Source organism: Ambystoma mexicanum, chromosome 11 (genome assembly GCF_040938575.1).
Source record: "Ambystoma mexicanum isolate Mex_15411 chromosome 11, UKY_AmexF1_1, whole genome shotgun sequence".
Lineage (NCBI taxonomy): Eukaryota > Metazoa > Chordata > Amphibia > Caudata > Ambystomatidae > Ambystoma > Ambystoma mexicanum.
In genome coordinates this window covers 674,552,932-674,574,938 of record NC_090934.1, presented here as the reverse complement: position 1 = coordinate 674,574,938, position 22,007 = coordinate 674,552,932, and the positions used below count along the sequence as shown (strand labels likewise).

The 22,007-nt window shown below is 48.7% G+C and overlaps 1 protein-coding gene across 1 annotated transcript in view; it reads left to right on the top strand.

Annotated features, from left to right (window-relative positions):
• Nucleotides 1-22,007, top strand: part of KIF3A (kinesin family member 3A) — a 1,370,456-nt gene that overhangs the window by 120,871 nt on the left and 1,227,578 nt on the right. Inside the window, exon 3 of the mRNA XM_069623529.1 lies at nucleotides 7,371-7,515. Within this exon, the coding sequence (XP_069479630.1) occupies nucleotides 7,371-7,515 (145 nt within the window). The remainder of the gene's footprint in view (nucleotides 1-7,370; nucleotides 7,516-22,007) is intronic.

The following is a 22,007-nucleotide window of genomic DNA, read 5'->3' as shown; positions in this document are numbered from 1 at the left end:
TCGATTCCTGGGGCGTCCCTGCCCATCTTCGGCCTGCTGCTCTCGGGGGTGGGGCCCTGCCTCCCCCGGCTACTATCGAAGGCCTACTTGTTGCGGCGTGGCCACGGCTCGGGGGTCGGCCACACACAGGTAAGGTGGGCTACAGCGTGGCCCTGATTTGAACCACACACACCGCCCTGGGACGACTCCGTGTCTTCTAGCCCCTCTGCTATCTGCTGTCTGCCCCCCCCCGGGGTTACCCTGAGGCCTACAACAACACCCCCTCTGGGCGCCTAATATCCCCGCCGGGCGGGCCCTCGAGCTCCACCTACTCTGACCCCACACGGAGTGCGTCCCCCCCCCTGTGACTTCCTGGGGTGCCCCTGCCCACGCCTGCTCACCATCGGCCGGAGGTGCCGACCGCCACCTTCCTAGGTGGACGCCCAGCTCGCTGGACTGCCCAACTTTGAGGAACTGTTCTATTTCGCGAGAAGCTGGAGTCTTAACCTGTCCGCTCCACCGCCTGGGATCCCCGGGCTTTGCCCACCCCGCACATCTATCTGGCCGTCCCCCTCAACCCCTTGCAAAACGTGAACGCGGGAGTCACCCTCTGGGGACGGCCCCTCTCCGCGGAGCGATGGCCAAAGCACTAAAGCCTCCTAAATCAGCCGACCTATCTGCTATGCTGCCGGCCTGTGGGAAGGCGGACCCCCTCGAGCTCACCCCCCAGAAAACGTCTGATGGCGGCGGAACGCTTGCAACTAAGGAGGATCTTCAGGCTTTCATGAGCGATATCAAATCGGAATTCAGAGCCTGCATGTCGGAACTCACCGTCAAACTGGAACAGACCGAACAAAGAGTCGCCGGCATCGAACTGAGGGTTGGCGAGGTAGAGGACCTGACCACGGACCACTCCGCTTCACTGACAGAAATGCAACGCACCGTCCAATCGCTGGTGGCAAGAACCCGAAATCCTCGAGCATAAACAGGAGGACTTGGAGAACCGCTACCGCCGCAACAACTTGCGTCTTCGCGGGGTGCCCGCCTCAGTCTCTGACCGGGAGCTCCCGGAATACGTTAGCACCTTCTTCCAGTCCCTCCTGCCAGACCTGGGCGAGACTCAACTGCTGCTGGATCGGACCCACAGACTGTGCCCTCGCCGAGGAGTCGATACGGACCCCCCCACCAGACGTGATCACTAGGGTCCACTTCTACACCACCAAGGAGGCCATAGCAGCGATTGGCCGCTCTAAGGACGAGCTCTCATTTCAGGGAATCCCGATGCAGATCTTCCAGGACCTCTCCCCGCTGACGCTTCAAAAGCGCAGAATGCTCCGGCCTCTGTCACTCTTTCTTCGGGATCAGCAGTTCCGTTATCGATGGCTCTTTACGGCCCTACAGTTTTCATACAAGGGCACTCAGCGCACCATCAGCCACCTCAACGATGCGACGTCAATCCTCCGCCCGGACTCCCCAGAGACCTTAGACCTCTCTGCTCCGGGCCGATCAAGCCCAGCCTCAGAAGCAATCTCCCCAAAACCGAAACAGACCCCATGGTCCAGAGTGCAGAGAAATCGCAAACCTAAATGACACGCCTTAACGCCTGCACTGGAACCATGACTCTGTAATGACCTTAAGCTTCACATCTTGCCGCAGATCTGACGCGGTCCATAACCCCCTCCAAGGCGGATGACACCACTTTACCCTTGGAGAGACTTTCAAACATGTTGGTGCTGTCGAATGACAACCCTGTTGCCTAGGGGCCATGTCGATAGTTCTAAATCGACCCCCCTGGCAGCACTTTGGTCCTCCCGTTGGAGGTCACTTTTGAATGTGTTTTCTCCCGTTGGAGACCAGTTAGACCTTTTTAAAAAACCCTCGACCACAGGAGACTTCAACTCAATCATGCTCTCACGTCCATGGCTGACCTAACCACCCCCCCATGACCCCCGTCCCCCCAGCAAGAGGATTGCCCGGACCAACCCCCTCACCTGAAACTCAAGTTCACCTCCTTGAACGTTAGGGGCCTGAACTCCCCCCCCCCCCCCCCCCCCCCCGAAGAGGAAATCGATCCTACAGAGGCTACAAGACAACGGGTCGTCGATCCCTTTTCTACAAGAAACACACCTGATCCCAGCGGACTTTTCACGCCTTTGAAGCAAACTCTTCCCACTACAATTCCTCGCCTCAAACGGCACTAAGAAGGGGGGGCACCACTATTTTATTCGCAAAAGACCTGAAGCCTCAGATCCTTGACTCACTACAGTGCCAGGAGGGTCGCTTTATTGCAGTCAAATGCTCCATCCATGGCCAGCTCTACACCCTCATCTCGGTGTATGCCCCGAACGAGTATCAGGAGAGCTTCTACGAGGACCTGGAAGTCTCTCTCCTCCCATTCATCGAGGGGCATGTCGTCATGGGAGGAGACTTTAACGGGGCTCCGGACCCTCTCAAGGACAGATCTCACCCCCCCGACTTCTAGAGATTTGAAGTTGGCCGCTGGCTTGCTCCACCTGTTTCGCACACTAAACATTGTGGAAACTTGGAGGGTTCTGTCCCCAGACGAACAGGACTTTACCTTCTATTCATATGTGCATCGTACCTTCTCCAGAATTGACCTAATCTTGACCTCCCCACAGATCCTGTCCTTCACTGATGATGTGATAATTGGCCCCCGGATCCTCTCAGACCATGCCCCAGTTACTCTGACCCTGCGGTCTCATGACCCAGACCCCCCCCCCCCCTCCGCGCTGCCGTTGGTGCCTCTATGACCCTATCTTGGGAGACATGGCAGTGAGGGACTCAATCGTAACTCCATTTGGAACTTTTTCGTTGAAAACCGGGACGAAGACACTTCCCCGGCTAACACCTGGGACGCCATGAAGGCGATCCTCAGAGGCGAGCTGATTGCCCAGGGAGCCTCATACCACAAAAGGAAGAGGGAGTTGCGCGACTCTTTGGAAGCAGAAGTCCGAGAGGCTGAGGCTGAGGCTACACATAAAAGGAAGGGCTGGGCCCCTAAATCCTACAGGATCCTGCAAATGGCCAGGAAACGGCTGGAAGCCCACTACGCTGAGGCTACGGCGAATCTGCTAACCAAGTCTAAGCAATGGTACTACACTCACAACAAGGCCAACAAGCTCCTGGTTAGCAAACTGGCAAAGGCGAAGAGCAGAAATACTATCTTAGGCCTCCGTGATCCGCAGGGGTGATCCACTACGCTGACCATGAGAAAATATGCTTAGCAACAGCCCACCACCTGGAAATAATGACGGCGGCCCCGAGAGATCCAATTAAGCAGCACTCATACATCCAAGAGGCGACCCTACCACACCTGACCCCGACGGCCAGGGAAGACCTGGAAGCCCCGATTACAATCGAGGAGGTGGAGGCAGCCATTAAGAGCTTAAAACCCAGAGCCGTGGGCCCGGATGGATTTTCCACTCGCTTCTACAAAATCTTCCGGCCCCAACTAGCGGTCTCCCTGGCCCGCCTCTTCAACTCATTCGTGGCCACTGGCACGGTCACCCCAACGATGCAAGAATCTATTACAGTCCTTATCCCCAAGCCCGGGAAAGACCCTCACGATATTAGCTCATATAGACCCGTTGCGTTGCTGAATTTGGACGCCAACATATACTCTAAAGTCTTGGCCAACCGTCTGGCACCTATCCTCCCTAATATTTATAGACCCGGATCAAACGGGCTTTATAAACCAAAGGTCCACGAAAGACAACATCCGCAGGGCCCTGGATCTCATTAAAATCGCCACTTGGGATTCCCAACAGCTAGCCCTATTTGGCATTGGACGCAACTAAAGCGTTCGACAAGGTGGACTGGTCTTATCTGCGCCTCACTCTGGGGGGCCTTTGGCTTCGGCCTGACCTTTCAGAAGATGATCCTGGCGAACTACCAGTCCCCCAGGACGAGGCTAAGAGTCAACGGCCGCTTGTCGGACCCAATCTCCCTCACGTGCGGAACGAGGCAGGGATGTCCTCTACCCCCTCTGCTTTTCGCTTTGGCCATGGAGCCGCTGGCTCAACGAGTCTGGAAGAACCCCCGAATCAGTGGCCTGAGCACCGGCTCTGCGCAACAAAAAGTGGCCCTCTACGTGAATGATGTTTTGCTTGCCATCACAAACATTGAGAGATCCATGAGTGAGGCCTTAACTGAAATCCACAACTTTGGGATGGTCTCGGGATTCGCGATTAACTATCAAAAATCGGCGGTGCTGGGAGTGGGCATGACGCCAGCTGAACGGGAGTCCCTGGTGAAGAGAGGTCCGTTTCAATGGAGCATCAAATTGATCCCCTACTTGGGGGTTCATATCCCCGCACGCCCAACGGAAGTCTACCGAGCTAACTTCCCGCCACTCTTCGAGGAACTAGAAAAGGATCTGACCCGCTGGCAACCCCTAGAGATCTCCCTCCTAGGCCGGATCATGGCGTGCAAAATGAACTTACTTCCTCGCTTCCTCTATGCCTGTGCCGCCCTCCCGATCACCATTCTGCTTCCCCCCCTTGCAGCGGCTCCAAAGGAAGATGGTGGACTTTATTTGGAAGGGGAAGAAACCGTGCATCCCGCGGAGAACAATGATGGCCAGCACGAGATTGGGAGGCCTGGGGGTCCCCGACCTCCGCAAATACCATATGGCGGCACAGTTGGCCCACCTCCAGGGATGGGGACTTGCTACGGGCCGACCGAAATGGGTGGAGATCGAACAATCCTGCCTTTCTCTTCCCCTTCGCTTCCTCCCGTTCTTACCCACAGCTTTACGCCGCAGCTGGCCGGAACAGGTCCTTTTGGGGATTCCACTGTCAGGCTCATACCCGCGGTCGGGGAGAAGAGCGACCCTGATATCCCAGTTCCTATTAGCGGCTAAGATCACGGTGGCCCGCACCTGGAAGTCCGCGGACGGACCCTTGATGGCCCTTTGCTGGGTCAAACTTTGGATATTTGAATAGCCGAGAAAGTCACGGCAGCCAGGGCGGGGCTGCTTCATCGTTTTCGGGATATCTGGGAGCCAGTGCTAGACTATGACCGGAATTATCCGGCCCTGACCCACAAACCGCCCCTGATCGCAAGGGCCCTTCACGCTATGGAGGACCCACCAGTGCCGCTGAGTCAATCTGACTAAGGCCGAGAACTATGCTTGCCGGGGAACGTATGGGGTGGGAGATGGGGACTCTGGGTTACATGACCTGAGATACTATATGTAATGTTTTTGTATAATCTCTCCTGTGTGTCGATTGATAAATAAACAAATTAAAAAAATATATATATACATTCGGGGGTTACCCCAAGACCCCCTTCCCTATATTATTAACCGTACTCTCCCCACCCCCACCCCTTTTTAACCTCTTACCCCACCCCCATTTTTTCCCGATTTAGATTTTTCGATGTCATTTGTTTGTTAAAAATGACGTCGAAAGAACAGCTGGGGATGAAACAACACAATGTTGTTTGTTTATGAAGTACTGAAACCAGGGGAAGGGAGTCTTTCGCCCTGGTGGAGAACTTAAAACCAGAACTGTGCCACCCAGTCCAGGAAGAGGGACTCCTTGTCCTGGCCTGGGCCAAGAGCTTTGGTACAACTGTTTAGTTTAGTCATAAGTGTAAGGAACAGCGAGGGACATTTTGACACAGGTCGGTGGACTTTTTTAGTTACTCAGTCATCCTGACAAACCCATTAGCACTTTAGTTGAGGCAGGGAAACCCCTCATCGATATAGAGCGAGATAGGTTTACTTTTATTTTCATCTCAAATATCGTCTGTAACAATCACAATGCCATCTGTGCGTCAGTCTCCTCCTTCTGCACTCTTACAGGGTGGATTTCATTCTCGGCCATCCAGAGGGCTTGGGCATTTTCAAAGCATGGTCACTAATGATCAAGAGCATGCCATTCACTAATAGAGAGACAAGGTAACTCTTACCTCTAATCCTTATACTAGCATCACATATTTTGCCTCTGAGGTAGCACCCCCAACATGTCTATCAGCTTTATATGGGAATGAGGGCTTCCCATTCTTGTACCCTGACAGCACTTCCATGCATCTGATAATTTAGGACCTGTTGCAACCCCTGCTACCTTGCCATATATAATAAGTGAATCCTCAGAAGCTCCCCGTGCCCAGTATAATTATGGAGTAAAGCTCAAATCCATATCCATATCCACACCAGAGTCACTTTTCCATCAGTTCTGTTCCCCTGGGTCTCATCTGGTATAGTGGTCCTAAGTTCAAGAGAATGTGCCTGCCAGACATAAACCCTGCTTGATCTGCATACACTAGATTTGTTGCCATAATTTCCAATCTGTTGGATGTCACAGTGCTCAAGAATATTGCATCATTGCTAAGCTAAGCAGCAATGCCTGCAGTCCTTGCAGCTTTAGTTTCAGGATATATAGGCTTTATTAATAGTAATGGTTTTTGCGCTTCTAACCGCTTCATGCAGGATGACTTGTGCTGAAAAGTAGTTCAATGACCGGTGTATTTACTATCCCATATTATGAGACGGGTTTAATCGACCTCAGACTGGTTAAAATCAGTCTCCCTTGCTGCGGGATTCGAACTTGTAACATGCAGGCTGCTCGCATATCAGAGACCTATGCTTTACTCATACACCCATTTTTGTAGTGTTAGTATGCATTGATCTCCGAGTTTTCTATCTGATAAAGTGGTTTTAGTTAAGCGCCTCCACGGTTTTCATTCTGATTTATGATGCACAGTTGGATGGGAAGTGAGATAATCCGAGTCAGGTTCCCATTGGGAAGGGTCAGTTCAAAAGAAAACACAATCACATTTGACCTTAGTTGGAACCATAGCTGTCCATGTGATCCCACACTTTTCCTTTCTTTTGCCATAGTAGTCTTCCTTTTTTCTTTTCAGCCTTCTTTAGCCTCCACCTAGTAGTCCTGAGCATTTCAGAAGAGAGACCGAGAACCATGTTTTTGCAAAGGTGGAACTCTTGCTGTTTCATCTTGAAGGACCAGCATATGAAAGACATCTTTTTGTGGTTTGCAAAAAACACAAGTGATATTGACAAGAACCAAGTCAGCATTTACTATAGGAGGGAAAGTGGTTTGTTCAGGTTAGGTTTTGGAACAGAGACTTTATCATTTCCGACATACTAATAAAGAACTGTTTTGAACTTGAGTTACTAGTTTAGGGAATGGACTTTTGAAGTTAGGAAAAGTTTATTATTTTAGTTTGTTTCTTTTGTTTTGGTGGCCAAGCTAACTGCTAACTAATAGTCGTAACCTGACAACATGTTGCTGCGTCCGACTCCTAAATCTGAACTGCCACAACATGGTTTCCTGTTATGCTTGAAATACAGTTTTGAAACAGTTGTCTTACAGTGCAATAATATATTTATTTTATCAATTTCACAGGCACCATTTTTGCTTATGGACAAACTGGAACAGGCAAAACGTTTACAATGGAAGGTGTTCGAGCAGTGCCAGAACTTCGAGGAATTATCCCAAACTCCTTTGCTCATGTATTTGGGCATATTGCAAAGGCAGAGGGGGACACAAGGTAATCCAAGGAAATACATGACTTTTAATGTCAATTCATGCTTTTCTTTGACACCCCTCTTGTTGACTCTTAATGCATGCCAGCTAGTTATGAAATATCAGCCTTTCAGTGACAGTCAATACTTTTGCATGATATGTAAAAGGTAAGTTTAAAACCATATTTGAAATTGAAGACGTCTGTGTTCTGTTAAGAGCAGCAAAAGTAATGTTCTCTGTGTATTGTGTGTCACAAGCACAAGACTAAGGGATGGGATTTCAGTGACACTGAGGGCTGGGGATCACTACCCACTACATAATGCGGGCCCCAGAGGCCGGATATGGGGGGTACCCCTCGGGTTTCTCCCTCCATCCTGCCCTAATTTGAATGTGATTGCCCTACCCACCTTAGAATACTACTGTCTCTGAAGCTTATAAGTGAGTGTTTTAATACACATGAGGATACAGATGCTTATGAACCTGCATCTAAGGAAATCTGCAAGCTGCATAATAATTGTTGTGGAATTGGTTGTTTCCAGAGGCATGATATAGTGCACAATGCCTGCGGGTATTACCCCGGGCACTGCTTACTTCAAATCGCAAGGACCCCGTGGGTGTAAGCACAAATTCAGAAAAGGAAAGAAACTGCAGGCTGAAAACCTGCTGGTCCCAACAGGGAACGTTCTAACTACATTCAAAATGGTGGACTGCCACTTCATCACTTCATTGAGCGGAGCCATAGGGTGATCTGCTGTGCAATGCTGATAAGCTAGGGCGATTGCACATTCAGTGCGTGCCCAACCACTCGTATAACCCACATTCAGCAGACACCAACTGCGCAATCATGAGCCCTGGTACTGTCTGCAGGCGACTAGTCCCCATATCCACACCACAGGGAGGTGTGAGCATTAGAAGGTGGAGTGCACAGCAACTAGTGAGGCAAAGAGTTCAGAGTAGAGCATGGCAGAGCAGCAAGTTGTGGATAGGAATGAAAGAATGGAGAGGAGAAGGAGCAAGTACAGAGGGTGTGGAGAGAAGGAGAAATAGAAGAGAAGAAACTAGAGGGAGAAGGAGAGGCAGAGTAGGTTAATAAAGACCAGAGAGGAGGTATGGGAGGAAGAACACCAAGGGAGCCCAGAGTGAAAGGAGAGGTGAAGGAGAGCGTAATAGAAGCAGAGAAACATCTGTGAAAAGACAGAGGAGAATCGCCAGACAAATAGGTGTTGAGAAACGAGTGGCAAGAGGGAAAGCTGAATCAAAAGTCCCTAGATCTAGGTCAGTAGGGGATGTGAGTAAACCCAGAAAGCAAGGCTAAACTGGAATGAGAGTATTACTCGAGTGGTGGAGGATGAGCCTCAATAATGGCTTGAACCAAAACCCAGAGTGCATCAGCCTAGGTCACAAAGAGAGAAACTTATTTTACAATTAGGAGGGGAAAGTCGATGATACAAGAAGAAGCTGCACAGTTGCCTGATACCCAGCCCCATTGGAAAACTTAAGACTACCAGCTTAGGTTACATGGTAGGGTAGTCCATGTGGACCAAATCTACCAGTTAGAGCTACATGGTAGTATAGTCCATATCCGTGCATTGCGTTGGCCCACGACTTTAGCAACAGCAAAGAAAGACACAGTGAAGGCCATGAAAGAATGGTGGGACACTAAAATCCCAGAGACTGTGATCAATTTGGTCATGGAGGGGGTGGTTCTGAATGAGAAGGGGAATAACTGAGTACTACAGTCCTAAAAAGACAGATTGGTATTTGTGATGGCCCTAACCCCATCCAGTGGGCTCAGACATGCCAGAAAAAATACATTCCGCTAGGGAAGAAAGGCCAATAGATTTCTTGCGAGCATAAAAAGTTTTAATAACACAAAAATAGGGCTGCAAGCAAAGAACGTTCTGCCGAAAAGTAGTACAAGCAGAAGATTATAAGGCAGTACATAGTCATAACATACAGTAAAAACATGCAAGGCTGGTTGGAGAGACCCTTACATGGGCCTACTTCATAGGGGATGCTAGGCTGCGATTGGTCCCAGCCCCGTCCGTCTGTCTTCCATCACGTGAGGTCAGCTGGGCTCATATCTTCAGGGACTGAAGGTCATCTTCCTCATGAGTTACTATTGCAAGACCATGCTATTCAATCATTATGGCGTGCACCTGGGAAACTCAGGGACTGGGACATGGGGAGGATCATAATCATGCTGATCACGCTCGGTTCATATCGCACTCTCCGCACTCAACATTTCCATCCTCGCTTTGGACTATAATTTATTCTACCCTGTACCTCGTATTACAAAGTGTATAATTCTGGGATGAGGTGTGTCCTCGCAGATCTTTTATGACCACTGGTTTTATGGTTGGTGGTCTGAAGTCGCCTACTATCGTGGAATTCAGGGGTCTTGTACTGGGTCAGGTGTGGGGTCAGAACTCCTGGGTGTGGGTTGGAGGTCTGCTGGTGGCCCAAGTAGGGGAGGCATGGTATCACAAGTATGACACTGACACAATGGGTACAATTTGTAAAACTTTTATTGAAATTGTTGAGGTTGGAGAAACTCCTATTTTGCCCTATAACTAAGATGAGAGTAGTCTCGACCATCAAATAATAAATAATGCAGTCCTAGTGGAGTCTGTCAACTCAAAATGGGCTATTCTAACAAAACCTAATGCCTGCCCTATCTCTTGTACAAAAAAGGAGAAATCTTTGCAAAGGGAAAAATCAGTGCTCAACTGAATAAATGTGGTTGAACTAGCTCTCCTACCCACATTAGACCTCGCAGAGTAAGGCTATCCCTGTAGGCAGGATGACACACTCTGGCTCGGCTTCCAACACAATAAACAGTTCCAAAACATGGATCGAGGCCCGTCTGGCATTCCACGTTTGTCTCTTTCCTTCTTCCAAAATAATGTTCCAACCAAAAAGTTCCCAAAGAGCGCACTCTGTCGGGCTCAGACCTTTCATCACACAGTTCTTGTAGGTGCCCCTCTGTCGTGCTTGGACCCCTCACAATAAAGTTCAACACAAACTTGCAAAGGGGGCTTTCCTTCCCCAAGATTTTTTTTATTTTGTATATTTTGTAAAAAGTTAATAGGTTTTTGTATACAACATTTCAACCAACAAACAACTTCTCATATCATACAACACGCATTTGCGGGAGCGTCATACAGCCTGATTTTATATGTTTTTTTTGTATTTTTTTTTTTTTTTTGGCACTGTTTAAATCTTGCCATGTCTTGTTTTTCCCATTCTCTCTCTTTGGTATCCGGGTGTACCTCCCTTGGAGGGGGTTTTGGGCTCGTGCCTTCCCGCTTAGAGCGTCCTACTGTTTCCTGCTAGAGTTAGGCCCTCCCTTTCCTTTCAGGTTTGTGTTTGCATTGCCTTCAGTCGCTAGGACTCTCCTGATTGTTCCCAGCATTTGGTGCAAATAACTCCTGCACTAATGTGTTCCATGCTGTTATTTTCAAATGGATTGTGTCCTCCAACGTATTCCTCATCTTTGACATGTAATGTCCAGCATTCGGCTGCTTCGGAAAATTTCCGGCAGAGGGCATCCTGCGTCAATGTCGTCGAGTTCATGGCCCTCGGAGGCCTCCGTCGAGGGTGATGTCATCGGATTTTATAAGTAGCACGCACAGTGACCGTGGTGCTCAGTTAAGTTTTTCTGCAAAAACGTATGCTTTGTGAGAAACTCGGTGTGGCTTGTACTTGTGAAAGTATTTGCTGTTGGTTTTTGAATATATTTCGTCTTCTACTCCGACGACCCCTCGGTCCGGATTAAAAAAATACAGGGACTGCGGCTCCAAGATGTCTATCACGGACCTGCATCGAGTCAGTCTGTGGTGCCTCTGCGAGGGCCATGATACGGATACGTGCTCCAAGTGTCAATCCATGACCGGAAATGCCTGGAGGGGACGAAAGGGGAAGCTCAAGGCAAGGTTTCCAAACCGCATAAGTCCCGACCTGCTGAGCCTTGGACCGATGGGGCGAGAGGCGATTCTCCTCGGAGGAAGAAGGCCAAGCACTCTAGGTCTAGGAGTGGTTCCTGCCACTCTTCTTCGTCGAAGAGGTCGAGGAGAAGGCACCACCGGTCGCCATCTTCGTCAGGCGAATCCCCAGAGTGGATGAAATGCCTGTCTAAAAAGTAGACAACGGCAGAATGGGAGGCTTTCCATGTGGAAATGCTTAAAATCTATGATAAACGGGGCCGGGCTTCGACCACGCCTTCTGTGGAAGCCAGCAAGGACCGGTCTCAGTAGGATACTCGCGTGACCTTGAGCCAGAGTAGACGGCGTGATCCACATCAAGAGCCATCAAGGCCTCGTTCGGACAAGGTATCGAAGGATCACTCCAGACGTGGAGAGAGGGAAAGGTTGTCAGTAACGCTCATCGGGTCATCGACCCCTGTCAGGTCATCGATGCCGTCAACGCCACTGTCGATGCCAGCTGTGCCAATATCACCAGCGCAGCCTCCAGTGACTGTTGACCCTCTAAAGAAGGCAGTAACTAAGTCAAAGTCGACACCTTTGACAATTTCAAAGCCTCTGGGTACCACACCAGAGAAAAGCTACGCCCCTCTACCGAAACAGGATTTTTTAAAAAAGTCCCTCACTACCATTTTTGAGGAGGGGGAGCGTTTGGATAAGGATGATGCCCCTTTTGGTTTGCAGTTTGGGACCCCTAATGTGCCTGAATGTCTCATTTCAGAGGAGAGTAGGATGCAGGATCTCTGTGATACTTTGCATAATGCGAGAGGTATAGACACCTCTCCTGAACTGGAGTTCGGCAAGCAGGACCCAGGGGAGCATGCTAACTCCTCGTCCAGACAACTTATGTCTAGAGTTGTTGAATATTTGGGCTGGTCTAGACCTCCTGTGCATTATGATCAGGATGGTCTAACGGACATTTTGGACAAGGGTCCACCTACGGATCCTGTGTTAACTTTCCATGTGGCTCTGCAAAAAAAGGGTGGCCAGGAATTGGGAAACCCTGGAGACTAATCCGGCGGTTAACAAATCTCTTAAAAGAAAATAATGCCCCTCCAGTAGCGACCCCGACTACCTGTCCACACACCCCACTCCCGAGAGTCGGCTGGTCCAAGCAGCTACAGCTACCTCGAAACAGGCGGCGTACCCTACCATCCCCCCTGATAGGGACGATAGGTGCGTGGAAGGGTGGGCGCAAAAGGTATTTTTGGCTGGGAGTATGGCGTTGAAATCTGCCAACTCCACTTGTGCCCTGGCAACATTTTCGTATACTCTGTGGGAGTGGGTCTCGATGGTGGCGGAGCATGGTCCCAAGGGGGAAGAAAGGGACGGCTTCCCAGCTATTAACGACGGCAAGGAAGCTGTGTGTGAGTCCCTTCAGTCTGGGTTGGATTCTGCAGACTGCATCATGGCTACGAGCACTGTGATGCGCAGGTTTGCGTGGTTGCGAAAGTCGGGTTTTGCACCTGACGTGCAGGCTCGTCTTCTCAACATGCCGTTTGACAGGTTTCATCTTTTTGGCAGCAAGGCTGACGAGAGCCTTGAGAAGTTGCAGACCTCTAAAGCGGCAGCCAAGTCTTTAGGCGCTGCTGTTTGGCAACCTCAGCCTTTTTGTCCTAACGAACAACCTTGGAGGGGTAGATCTTTTCGCTACTACTCCTCATTTGGAAGGGCGAGAGGAATGGCCAGTCAAAGAGGCCAACGAAAATGTCCTTGTGGTGGACGAGGTAGAGCTGCCAAGCCAGCTCAAGCAGCAGCCTCTTTACCATCTGCCTCTGCTACAGCTGCTTAAAAACCGCTCAGAGGGCTTGAGTCACAGCTCACCAGTGGGGGGCAGACTGTCTCAGCATCTAGAAGAATGGCGAGACATTACATCAGATGCTTGGGCTCTGGAAACAATAACCCACGGTTACTGCCTTCCTTTTTATATAAAAAAAAAAAGCCTCACACCAATCCACTGGGGAGGCACTCTGAGGATTCCAGATCCTCTCCTTGTGCAGGAAATCTTGACCCTGCTAGAGAAAGGGCGCTATAGAACCAGTGCCTGTAGCGGAGAGGAACAAGAGTTGGTACTCCCCATATTTTTTGATTCCAGAGGAGGACCGGGGACTGAGACCCACCTTGAACTTGAGATGCTTGGAACAATTTCCTCAGGAAGGAGAAATTCAAGATAGTCACTCTTTCTCAGATCCATCATGCCCTCCAACTTCAGGATTGGTTGGAGTCATCTGACATACAGGATGCTTATTTTCATGTGCCAATCCAGCTTCAGCACAGGAAATACCTGAGGTTCGCCATTGGTGGCTCGCACTATCTGTTTTGGGTCCTGCCATTCGGGTTGACCTCCGCCCGAGGGGCTTCACCAAACTGATGGTGGTGGCGCATCTCAGGAGAATGGGATTCACGTCTACCCTTACCTGGACGATTGGCTGATCAGGGCGCGTTCTCCCGAACAAGCCTTGGATCATCTCGACATTACCTGCCACTCCCTTCACAGGCTGGGCTTCTCCCTCAATTTCAAGAAGTCCAATATGACACCTTCCCAGCAGCTCCAGTACATCAGGGCTGTATTAGACGCACATCTTTGGGAAAGTGCTTGCCACCCAAGGTGAGGGCTCAAGACATTCTCCAGATGGTAACAAAAATTCAAGAGTGCCCAGAGTCTTCCGGCCTTCGAATTCTTGAGGTTGCTCGGCCTCATGGCATACTGCATTTTTCTGGTGCCCGAGGCCTGCATGAGAATGCGATCCCTTCAGTGGGCTCTCAGGACACAATGGTCCCATTTCTCCTGCAAGATGTCGGACTGGCTTCAGAGTCTCCCAGGATCTTCTGTGGTGGGCCTGCGAGGCAAATATTCCAAAGGGAGAACCTTTTTGGTAAGCATGGCCGGAGGTCACGGTAGTAAGACGCCTCACTTACTGGTGGGTAGCTCACGCCAACCATCGGACAATCTGCGTTTGGTGGTCTCCATCGGAGTCCAGGCTACACATCAAACTTTTGGAGCTGAGAGCAATCTGACTGGTGCTGAAGGCTTTTCTGCTGTCTTTACGGGGAAAGAATGTCCTGATAATGATGGCCAACACAGTGGCCATGCACTACCTCAACAAGAGAGGAGGCGTGGGGTCACTACCACTGTGCAGGGAGGCAATGCAGCTCTGGTACTGGGCAATACATGAAGGAATCTCTCTATTGGCAGTTAACCTGGCTGGGGAGGAGAACACGGTGGCGGGCGCTCTGAGCAGGCAGGGCACAGTCTCCCACAAGTGGGAACTAGCTCAGGAAGTCCTTCAAGAGATCTTCGCTTTTGGGGAACACCTCAGGTGGATCTGTTCATGACCGGTGTCAACCGGAAGTGCGAGCTGTACTGCTCAAGGGAATTTCCTCCGAGAGGAGCTATAGGAGATGCGTTCATGGTCGATTGGGAATTCCCAAAACTGTATGCGTTTCCTCCAGTTCCCTTCATTCCTCAGGTACTCGGGATGTGGAGACGATTCGGGACCCACATGATCCTCATTGCCCCGGATTGGGCTAGGAGAACGTGATACCCTTCTGGATCTTCTGGAAATGTCCATCTGTCCTCTGATACGTCTTCCACAAAGAGAGGATCTTCTCTCGAGAGAGGAGGGTTGTGTTCTCCATCCTGAGGTCAAGACTCTCAACCTTCACGCTTGGTTTCTGAAAGGTTGAGGTACAAGGATTGGGACCTCCCGGATGACGTGATGGAGGTGTTGCTTTCGACCAGAAGGCCAGCAACAAAGTCTCTACCTTTGCCGCTGGAATAAGTTTTGCGACTGGTGCAGGGAAAAGAATGTTGATCATTTTCAGTGTACAACTCTGGACGTCATATCCTTTTTGCTTTCATTAGCACACAAAGGTCTTCAGGTTGGAACCATTAAGAGTTACCTGGCAGCGCTTTCAATCTTTAAGCGCCCATCCGAGGAATGCTCCTATTTCAAGATGACACTGGTCACTCAGTTTCTTAAAGGGATGACGAATGTGTTCCTGCCTATTACTTTTCCGGTTCCGGTTTGGGACCTCCACCTGGTTTTGAAATTTCTGATGTGTGCTTCATTTGAACCCTTGTACACATGTCCATTGAGGTTGTTAACCTTTAAGACGATTCTATTGGTTGCTATTTCATCTGCACCTAGAGTGAGCGAGTTGCAGGCACTTTCTTCCAAGCCACCCTTTACTATATTCCATAAGGACAGGGTTGTGTTGAGGGTGAAACCCTCCTTTCCCTCTAAGGTAGTTTCAGACTTTCACTTAAGTCAGAAAATTGTGCTGCCAGCCTTCTATCCTCTTCCGCATCCTAGTAAGGAAGAGGAAAGTCTCCATAGGTTGGACCCTAGGAGAGCATTAAGCTTTTATATTTCCAGAATGTCTAAAGTGCGAGGGGACGACCAGCTCTTTGTGGGGTATACAGTATGCAAACTGCACTAAGCTGTTTCTAAACAGACCTTGTCTAGGTGGATCATCCTCACTATTTCTGAATGGACCCTCCTGAGGGCTTGCATGCTCATTCCACCAGAGGCATGGCCACATCAACTGCCCTGCAAAGGGGTGTCCCTATTAAAAAGATATGTGATGCTGCAATGTGGTCCTCAATACACACGTTTACTAAGCATTATTCTCTGGATACCTCCCATGCTCAGGATGTTACTTTTAGTAAGACAGTCCTTTACTCTGATTTTACAAGAAAAAAAGAATCTGCTTGTCCAAGTTCTTCACCCACCTCCTATCTTGGATACTGCTTTGGGAGTCTGTCAAAGATGAGGAATACGTTGGAGCATACAATCCATTCGAAGCTGTAATAGCATGGGAAATTCTACTCAGGGGTACAATGGAAGGGCGATGAGGAATACGTTGGAGGAACATCCAGTTGAAAGAATGTTACTAGGGGTAAGTAACTAGTTCTTTTCACTGCTTTCACATGCGTCTCGTTGTAGTGCCATAATCCATACTGTCGACTCTGCCAGTGGCCATAGCTTCATGTCCGCCCACCATGCTTTGACCCTCGGTCCTGTTCTGGATTTCCAGTCTATCGCTATCCAGCCAGCGTTTCGCCAAAAATACTCATTAAGCCCTTCATTTTAGCCAGATTTGTCCTCTATCTACCACCTCTCAGGAATAGCCCCAGCAGGTAGGATTCTGGTGTCCAAGCGTGCATTTGTATTCCCCATGCGGCAGCTTTTGTCCTGATTTGGTCCCAGAATTTCACTATTACTGGACAGGTCCAGAACATGTGCAGCATATCTGCGTATTCCGTTGCACATCTGGGGCAGGTCTGTTTTGTCTTGCTTCTCATCTTGGATATCCTGTTCTGGGTGAGGTATGTCTTCTGCGTGACGTGTAATTGTGTTTGTTGAAATTTCTCATTCCTGGAAACCTTTTTTGTATGCATCAGGTCCCTTGCACATTCTTCGTCTGTGAAGTTCCAATTCCCATTTCCCACGTGCTGGCAGTTCTGTGGCATTTTGGTTGTTTAGGAGCAGTCTGAACACTGTGTGCCCTCCTGCCACATTATACCATGCGTCTAGCACTTCATTTATCCCTTCTCCGGTGCGTAGACCTGGCCACCTTTTGTTCATTGCCTTCATACTTTTGTGTAACATGAATTGACCTCTGTGTATATAGTTCTCTTCCATTAGGGTTTGGAACTCCACCCACTCCCCCTCCTTTCATAGGTCTCCTACTTAAGCTATTCCCTTGGCCTCCCAGTGTCTTCGGTATGCTTTAAGCGCATCTGGTTGGGTGTTAGCCAATCCTGCTGGGGGGTTTGGGGGGACATATGCTGAACAGGGGTCTTTGCTTTTCAAGATTTTCCATACTCTTCACCACAGGGTGAGGCCCAGTGCGATGAGCGAGGGGAGCAACTGGTGCATGGGCTTTTTCATCCATATGATCTCCTTAAAGGAGAGTTCCGGGACTTTTTTTTTATTGTCCCTACGGTTAGGCCATGTGTTTTTAAGCATAACTCGGTCGATCGTAGAAAACTTTCCTATGGACCTTACCCGACTTTTCGTCCATTAACGCACTCGAAATCAGCCGCCATTTTCTGATAATCCTATCACTTGCCGCATCGCCCTGGCTCACCTGCTTTTGCGGCACTAAATCAAATCCCCCGCCCCTGAGCCTGACATCAGCAGACGCGTACCGCCCATTTCCCAACGCCAAAGCACGTTTCGTGTCAACAATCGCTGCGCCTCAGCTAATGAAGTGTCGCCATGGAAACGGTAGGACGCCTCTTTCCTCAATAAGTATAAACACACCGTTTCACAACACACAGCAGCAGATTTTCGATTCCATTACTCTCTGTGTGTTACTTTGAGTATTCTGTGACTCGTTTCTGTGCTCTGGTCAGCTACCTTCGTTGATTGTAGCCCGTGTGAACAGATACCAGTACCACCGCTATAAATTATTTTACTTTCTTTACCACACAATGGCTACAATAATGCCGTATATGTACGAGCCCGAGTACACCGAGGAAGAACTACTGGAAAGGCAAGCACGCGAAAACGATGGGGATTCGGACGGCAGTTGGGAGGACCAGTCAACGGATGAAGAGCCTGGACCATGTCGCATGGACGGCGTCTCCACCTGGTGCACGTGCAATCGGTGCGAGCTAATGCCAACTGAGGAGGAGAACTGCTGCTGCCGTGAAAATTCCGGGTGCTTGGCCTACATTTCGGAAGGCGAGCCAAGTCCGCAATGCATCACCGAGCTGCCAGAGTTCAGGGAAGCCTGCCTCTCACGGACAGTGTTGAGGATGATGATGGTGCTTATGCACGAACTTTGCGGCACTGTTCGTCCGCGTAATCCGAGTAACGAGTAAGTATACTCTGGTTGTGATGTCAGTGATGCCACTACTATTTCATGGTCGTCTCCCACATATAAAACTACATCTACATATCATTCGAATGCATGTAAATTGGTTCCATGTTGTGCATTTTCTAGATAGAATTTTTTTCAAAGCAGAATGACATTTTTGTACCTGAATCGACAGTGATAAGAAAGTTGTCATTTTAATACAGTTTGCATCTTTCATTTTCACAGGTGGTACAGGCTGGTGGCCTATCGTTGCTTCACTTGGTGGCTTCACGGGAGGCTCGGACACCGCGTTCGGAGAGTAATACCTGCCTGTGCGGTACTTGCCATTAGACAACATTTCCCCAGCGACAGTGGACAATACCGCGGATTTTCCCTGGATGTGCTGCAACCGCAACTTTACAATGTGTAATGTTTATTATTTATGTTCAATTGAAATTAAGATCTAAAATAAAACCCAACATATATTTTAACAATGGTTGTTTTGATTTTTTAAATGAATCTAGTGTGTCTCCATTGAATAGTCTTCCTGTGCCTTGTCTTGTCACACCACATGTCTCCGGCCAGCATCCTCCCTCACGCTGGCCGCCCACCTTCAATCCAAATAACCGTTGAACCCATATGCAGCAGACATACATATGTTATTTTGCGGGTTGGCATCAAGCCTCCCGGCCTTGCCTCCTCCCCCAAAAATACTTACCACACCACTTTGTTCAAGCGTTGGCAATAAAAGGAAGGCCGTTGGATTTTATTGATACAAAACATGGTTATAGGTAAATAATCAATATGGTTGATCATAATAAATCATCCTTTTGGGCACCGGGTACAGAGATGACCCCCTCTGGCCCGTGCCGCCTTGCCACCACAGGCCAGCCTGCTGCTGACTAACTGCCTAGGGATCCAGGGTCTCCAGGGTGAACTGCACCCATATATTCTCCTGGGAGGGTGAGGTATTTATAAACTCACCCCCCTGCCTTCCATGTACTAGATCCTGCAGCCTGCCTCTTACATGCAGTTAGATGGCCTCTCCTTGGTGAGGCCCTGCGGCAAACGAGTCTTGTCTGCACGACCACCGCCCCAATCCACCCCCCGCCCTATCAAAGGCAGTTCGCACCGGGGTACTTGCGCTGGCAAGTGGAGCTGTCAGGGAGCGATAAAGGCCAAGAGGTGCCAAAGACCATGTACACTTCAAAGTGGTCTATAGAGCATGGGTTGTTGTTCCCATGTCTACCGCCAGACCCCGTGTCTCCTGCCAAGCATCCCCCCTCACGCTGGACGGCCCCCTGCAAACCGCATAATGCCACGACATATACACGTCATTCATTCACAAACACACCCCTGTTTCGAATTCTTTATAACCCACTTCATATTTATAATGAGAACTTCTTTGCACTTTGCTAGTCAACCCGTGAAGGTGCTGGTTATCTGCTCTTCGTCTCTGTGAACTTCCGTGACCACTTCGAGGAAACTCGTCAGTTTGCAACCTGTGAACTGCTCCCTGTTCTACGACAAGAAACTACTCTGATCCCTGCATCTAACTGTTTGCTCGTCAAGGTAAGGCCATGTACCATACTCATTTTGCGTCCAATTTCTTTTCGTTCAAGACAGTACATGCAAGGAACTAGTCACATGTTCTGAGTTTAGTCAAATTATTTTTCTATTTTTTTAAAGTTATTCAAATACTTATCCGCATGTGAATAACGTGTATAGTTCCAAGAACCAAAACATACCTTGCATTGAACCTTTTATGTGTCATTTAATTTTTTAACACATTGGTATTCATAGAGAATTGTTGATCTTTACTTTTCAGAACTTTCCACAATGCCTGCCTGTTCCATTGGCGGTTGTCCTTCGAAGACCCATAATAAATCTGAAGGTACTATAATGCATGTTTTCCCTAAGACAATAGATCAGATAAGAGAATGGGTCCGATATTGCGGATATCCACCCTCTGAGCTTGAAAGTAGAGTCCTAGAAGTCTTTGCGGACAAGAGGGGTGATCGATACCGCATCTGCAGCAGGCACTTTACCTCTGACATGTACTCCACATCATTGCTAATAAAGAAGAACACACCGCGAGCGAGGCGAAAATTGCTCTCAACCGCTATTCCAACTCTATTCGTCCACATCCCTCCACTGGTGAGTCAAGTTTACGTATTTATCTCTCGGCCTTGCGGTAGTGTGTAGCATTAGCTAACAATAATTTCCCCATTTATGTATCCACTCAATATGAAGGCGGAAGATTCTCCATCCGTGTCGTTATTGCAGTCATCAGCCACTTCAAGCGCCTATCGGGTAATCTTACTTGGCTATTCTGCCACTGACTTGTTTTAGGCATGTAAATCAATAGTTTTAATTTATCGTGTAATTATTTTACCTAATGGTACACCCTTGTACTCGTCCTCTAGTCTTTGTTTTCAGTTATAATTATTGTTATCCAAAATAATTCAAGTACTGTCTTTCAGGGAGATGCTGAGGAGTCCAACGTATTGACGACTACCGTTGATGTCACTCAGATGCTCGAGGTACGTTTCAGGACAGTTCCATCGATGGAGATCATCAGATCTTGCATTCTTGTAGCGTGATTGTTACACACAATGTTTCTTTCGTTTTTAGCCATTGATATGTCCTGTCGTCGCCCTCCTATGTGTCTTCTTTTTTCAATATTGTGTTCATTACTAATGAAAGTCCTATGTTTCAGGGAGTCGATGGAGCATTAGTCCAAGAAGAAGGGGGAGCGTGCAGTTACGGGTCGGCGCAACAGCTTGCAGAAGTGTGCACCGCAGTTACATCGTCCCTTGATGTTCTTATGCATTTCGAGGTATGGATACTGACAGTTCGATGAAGCGAAATCATATGACGTGATTACATCCGCTATACTTCCTTCTTTATTAACGCAAGTACTATGTTTCAGGGAGATGACGGAGCTTCTTCTACAAGAACATCACCCCTAGTAGTTGATGCAGATTTCTGGGTGGTGACACTTCCAACGATCGAGCAAATCGAATCATATTTAGATATCCATTATTTATTTTAGACAACTGATCATTTGTGCAGGTCTATTTAGATGAGCCGTTCACGCCTGCACAAACTTTCTGTTCTTTTTATCAAAATAGAAAACCATACTAATGCAATTACTGTGTTTCAGGGAGTCACTGAAGCATCATCTTCAATAATATCATCAATGGAAGTCTATGAGGAGCCCGAGGTATGGATCTTGACAGTTCCATCTAACTAGATCAACTATGCGTGAATAATTGTCGTTTGAATGTTCTACACAAAGCGTTCATTCGTGTTTTGCTATTGAGATGTACGTGGGTATTGGTCCCCAAGTACATTTTGTGTTTTCGATATTATTATACATACTAATGAAAGTTCTATGTTTCAGGGAGTCCATGGAGCGTCAGTGCGTGATGGATGTGCTTATCAGGAAAACATAGTCGTTGCAGCGCAAGAGGAAGTGGAGACATGCACACACGAGTCGGAGCAACAGCGTCCTGATGTTGAAGTTCGAGGCAAGAAAGTTTCAAAGAAAAGAAAGCAAAAGAAGGTTAGTGTCCTGGTCACTATATTATGTTGTTTTTCACTGTTAATAGTTCAATACTGTAAGTTGTGTTTAAACTGAACACCCCTTTTCCAATCTGTCCTCTAGTTGCGAGTGGGTGTACGAACTAGATCTACACAGACAGTGAAGCGAACGAGAGAT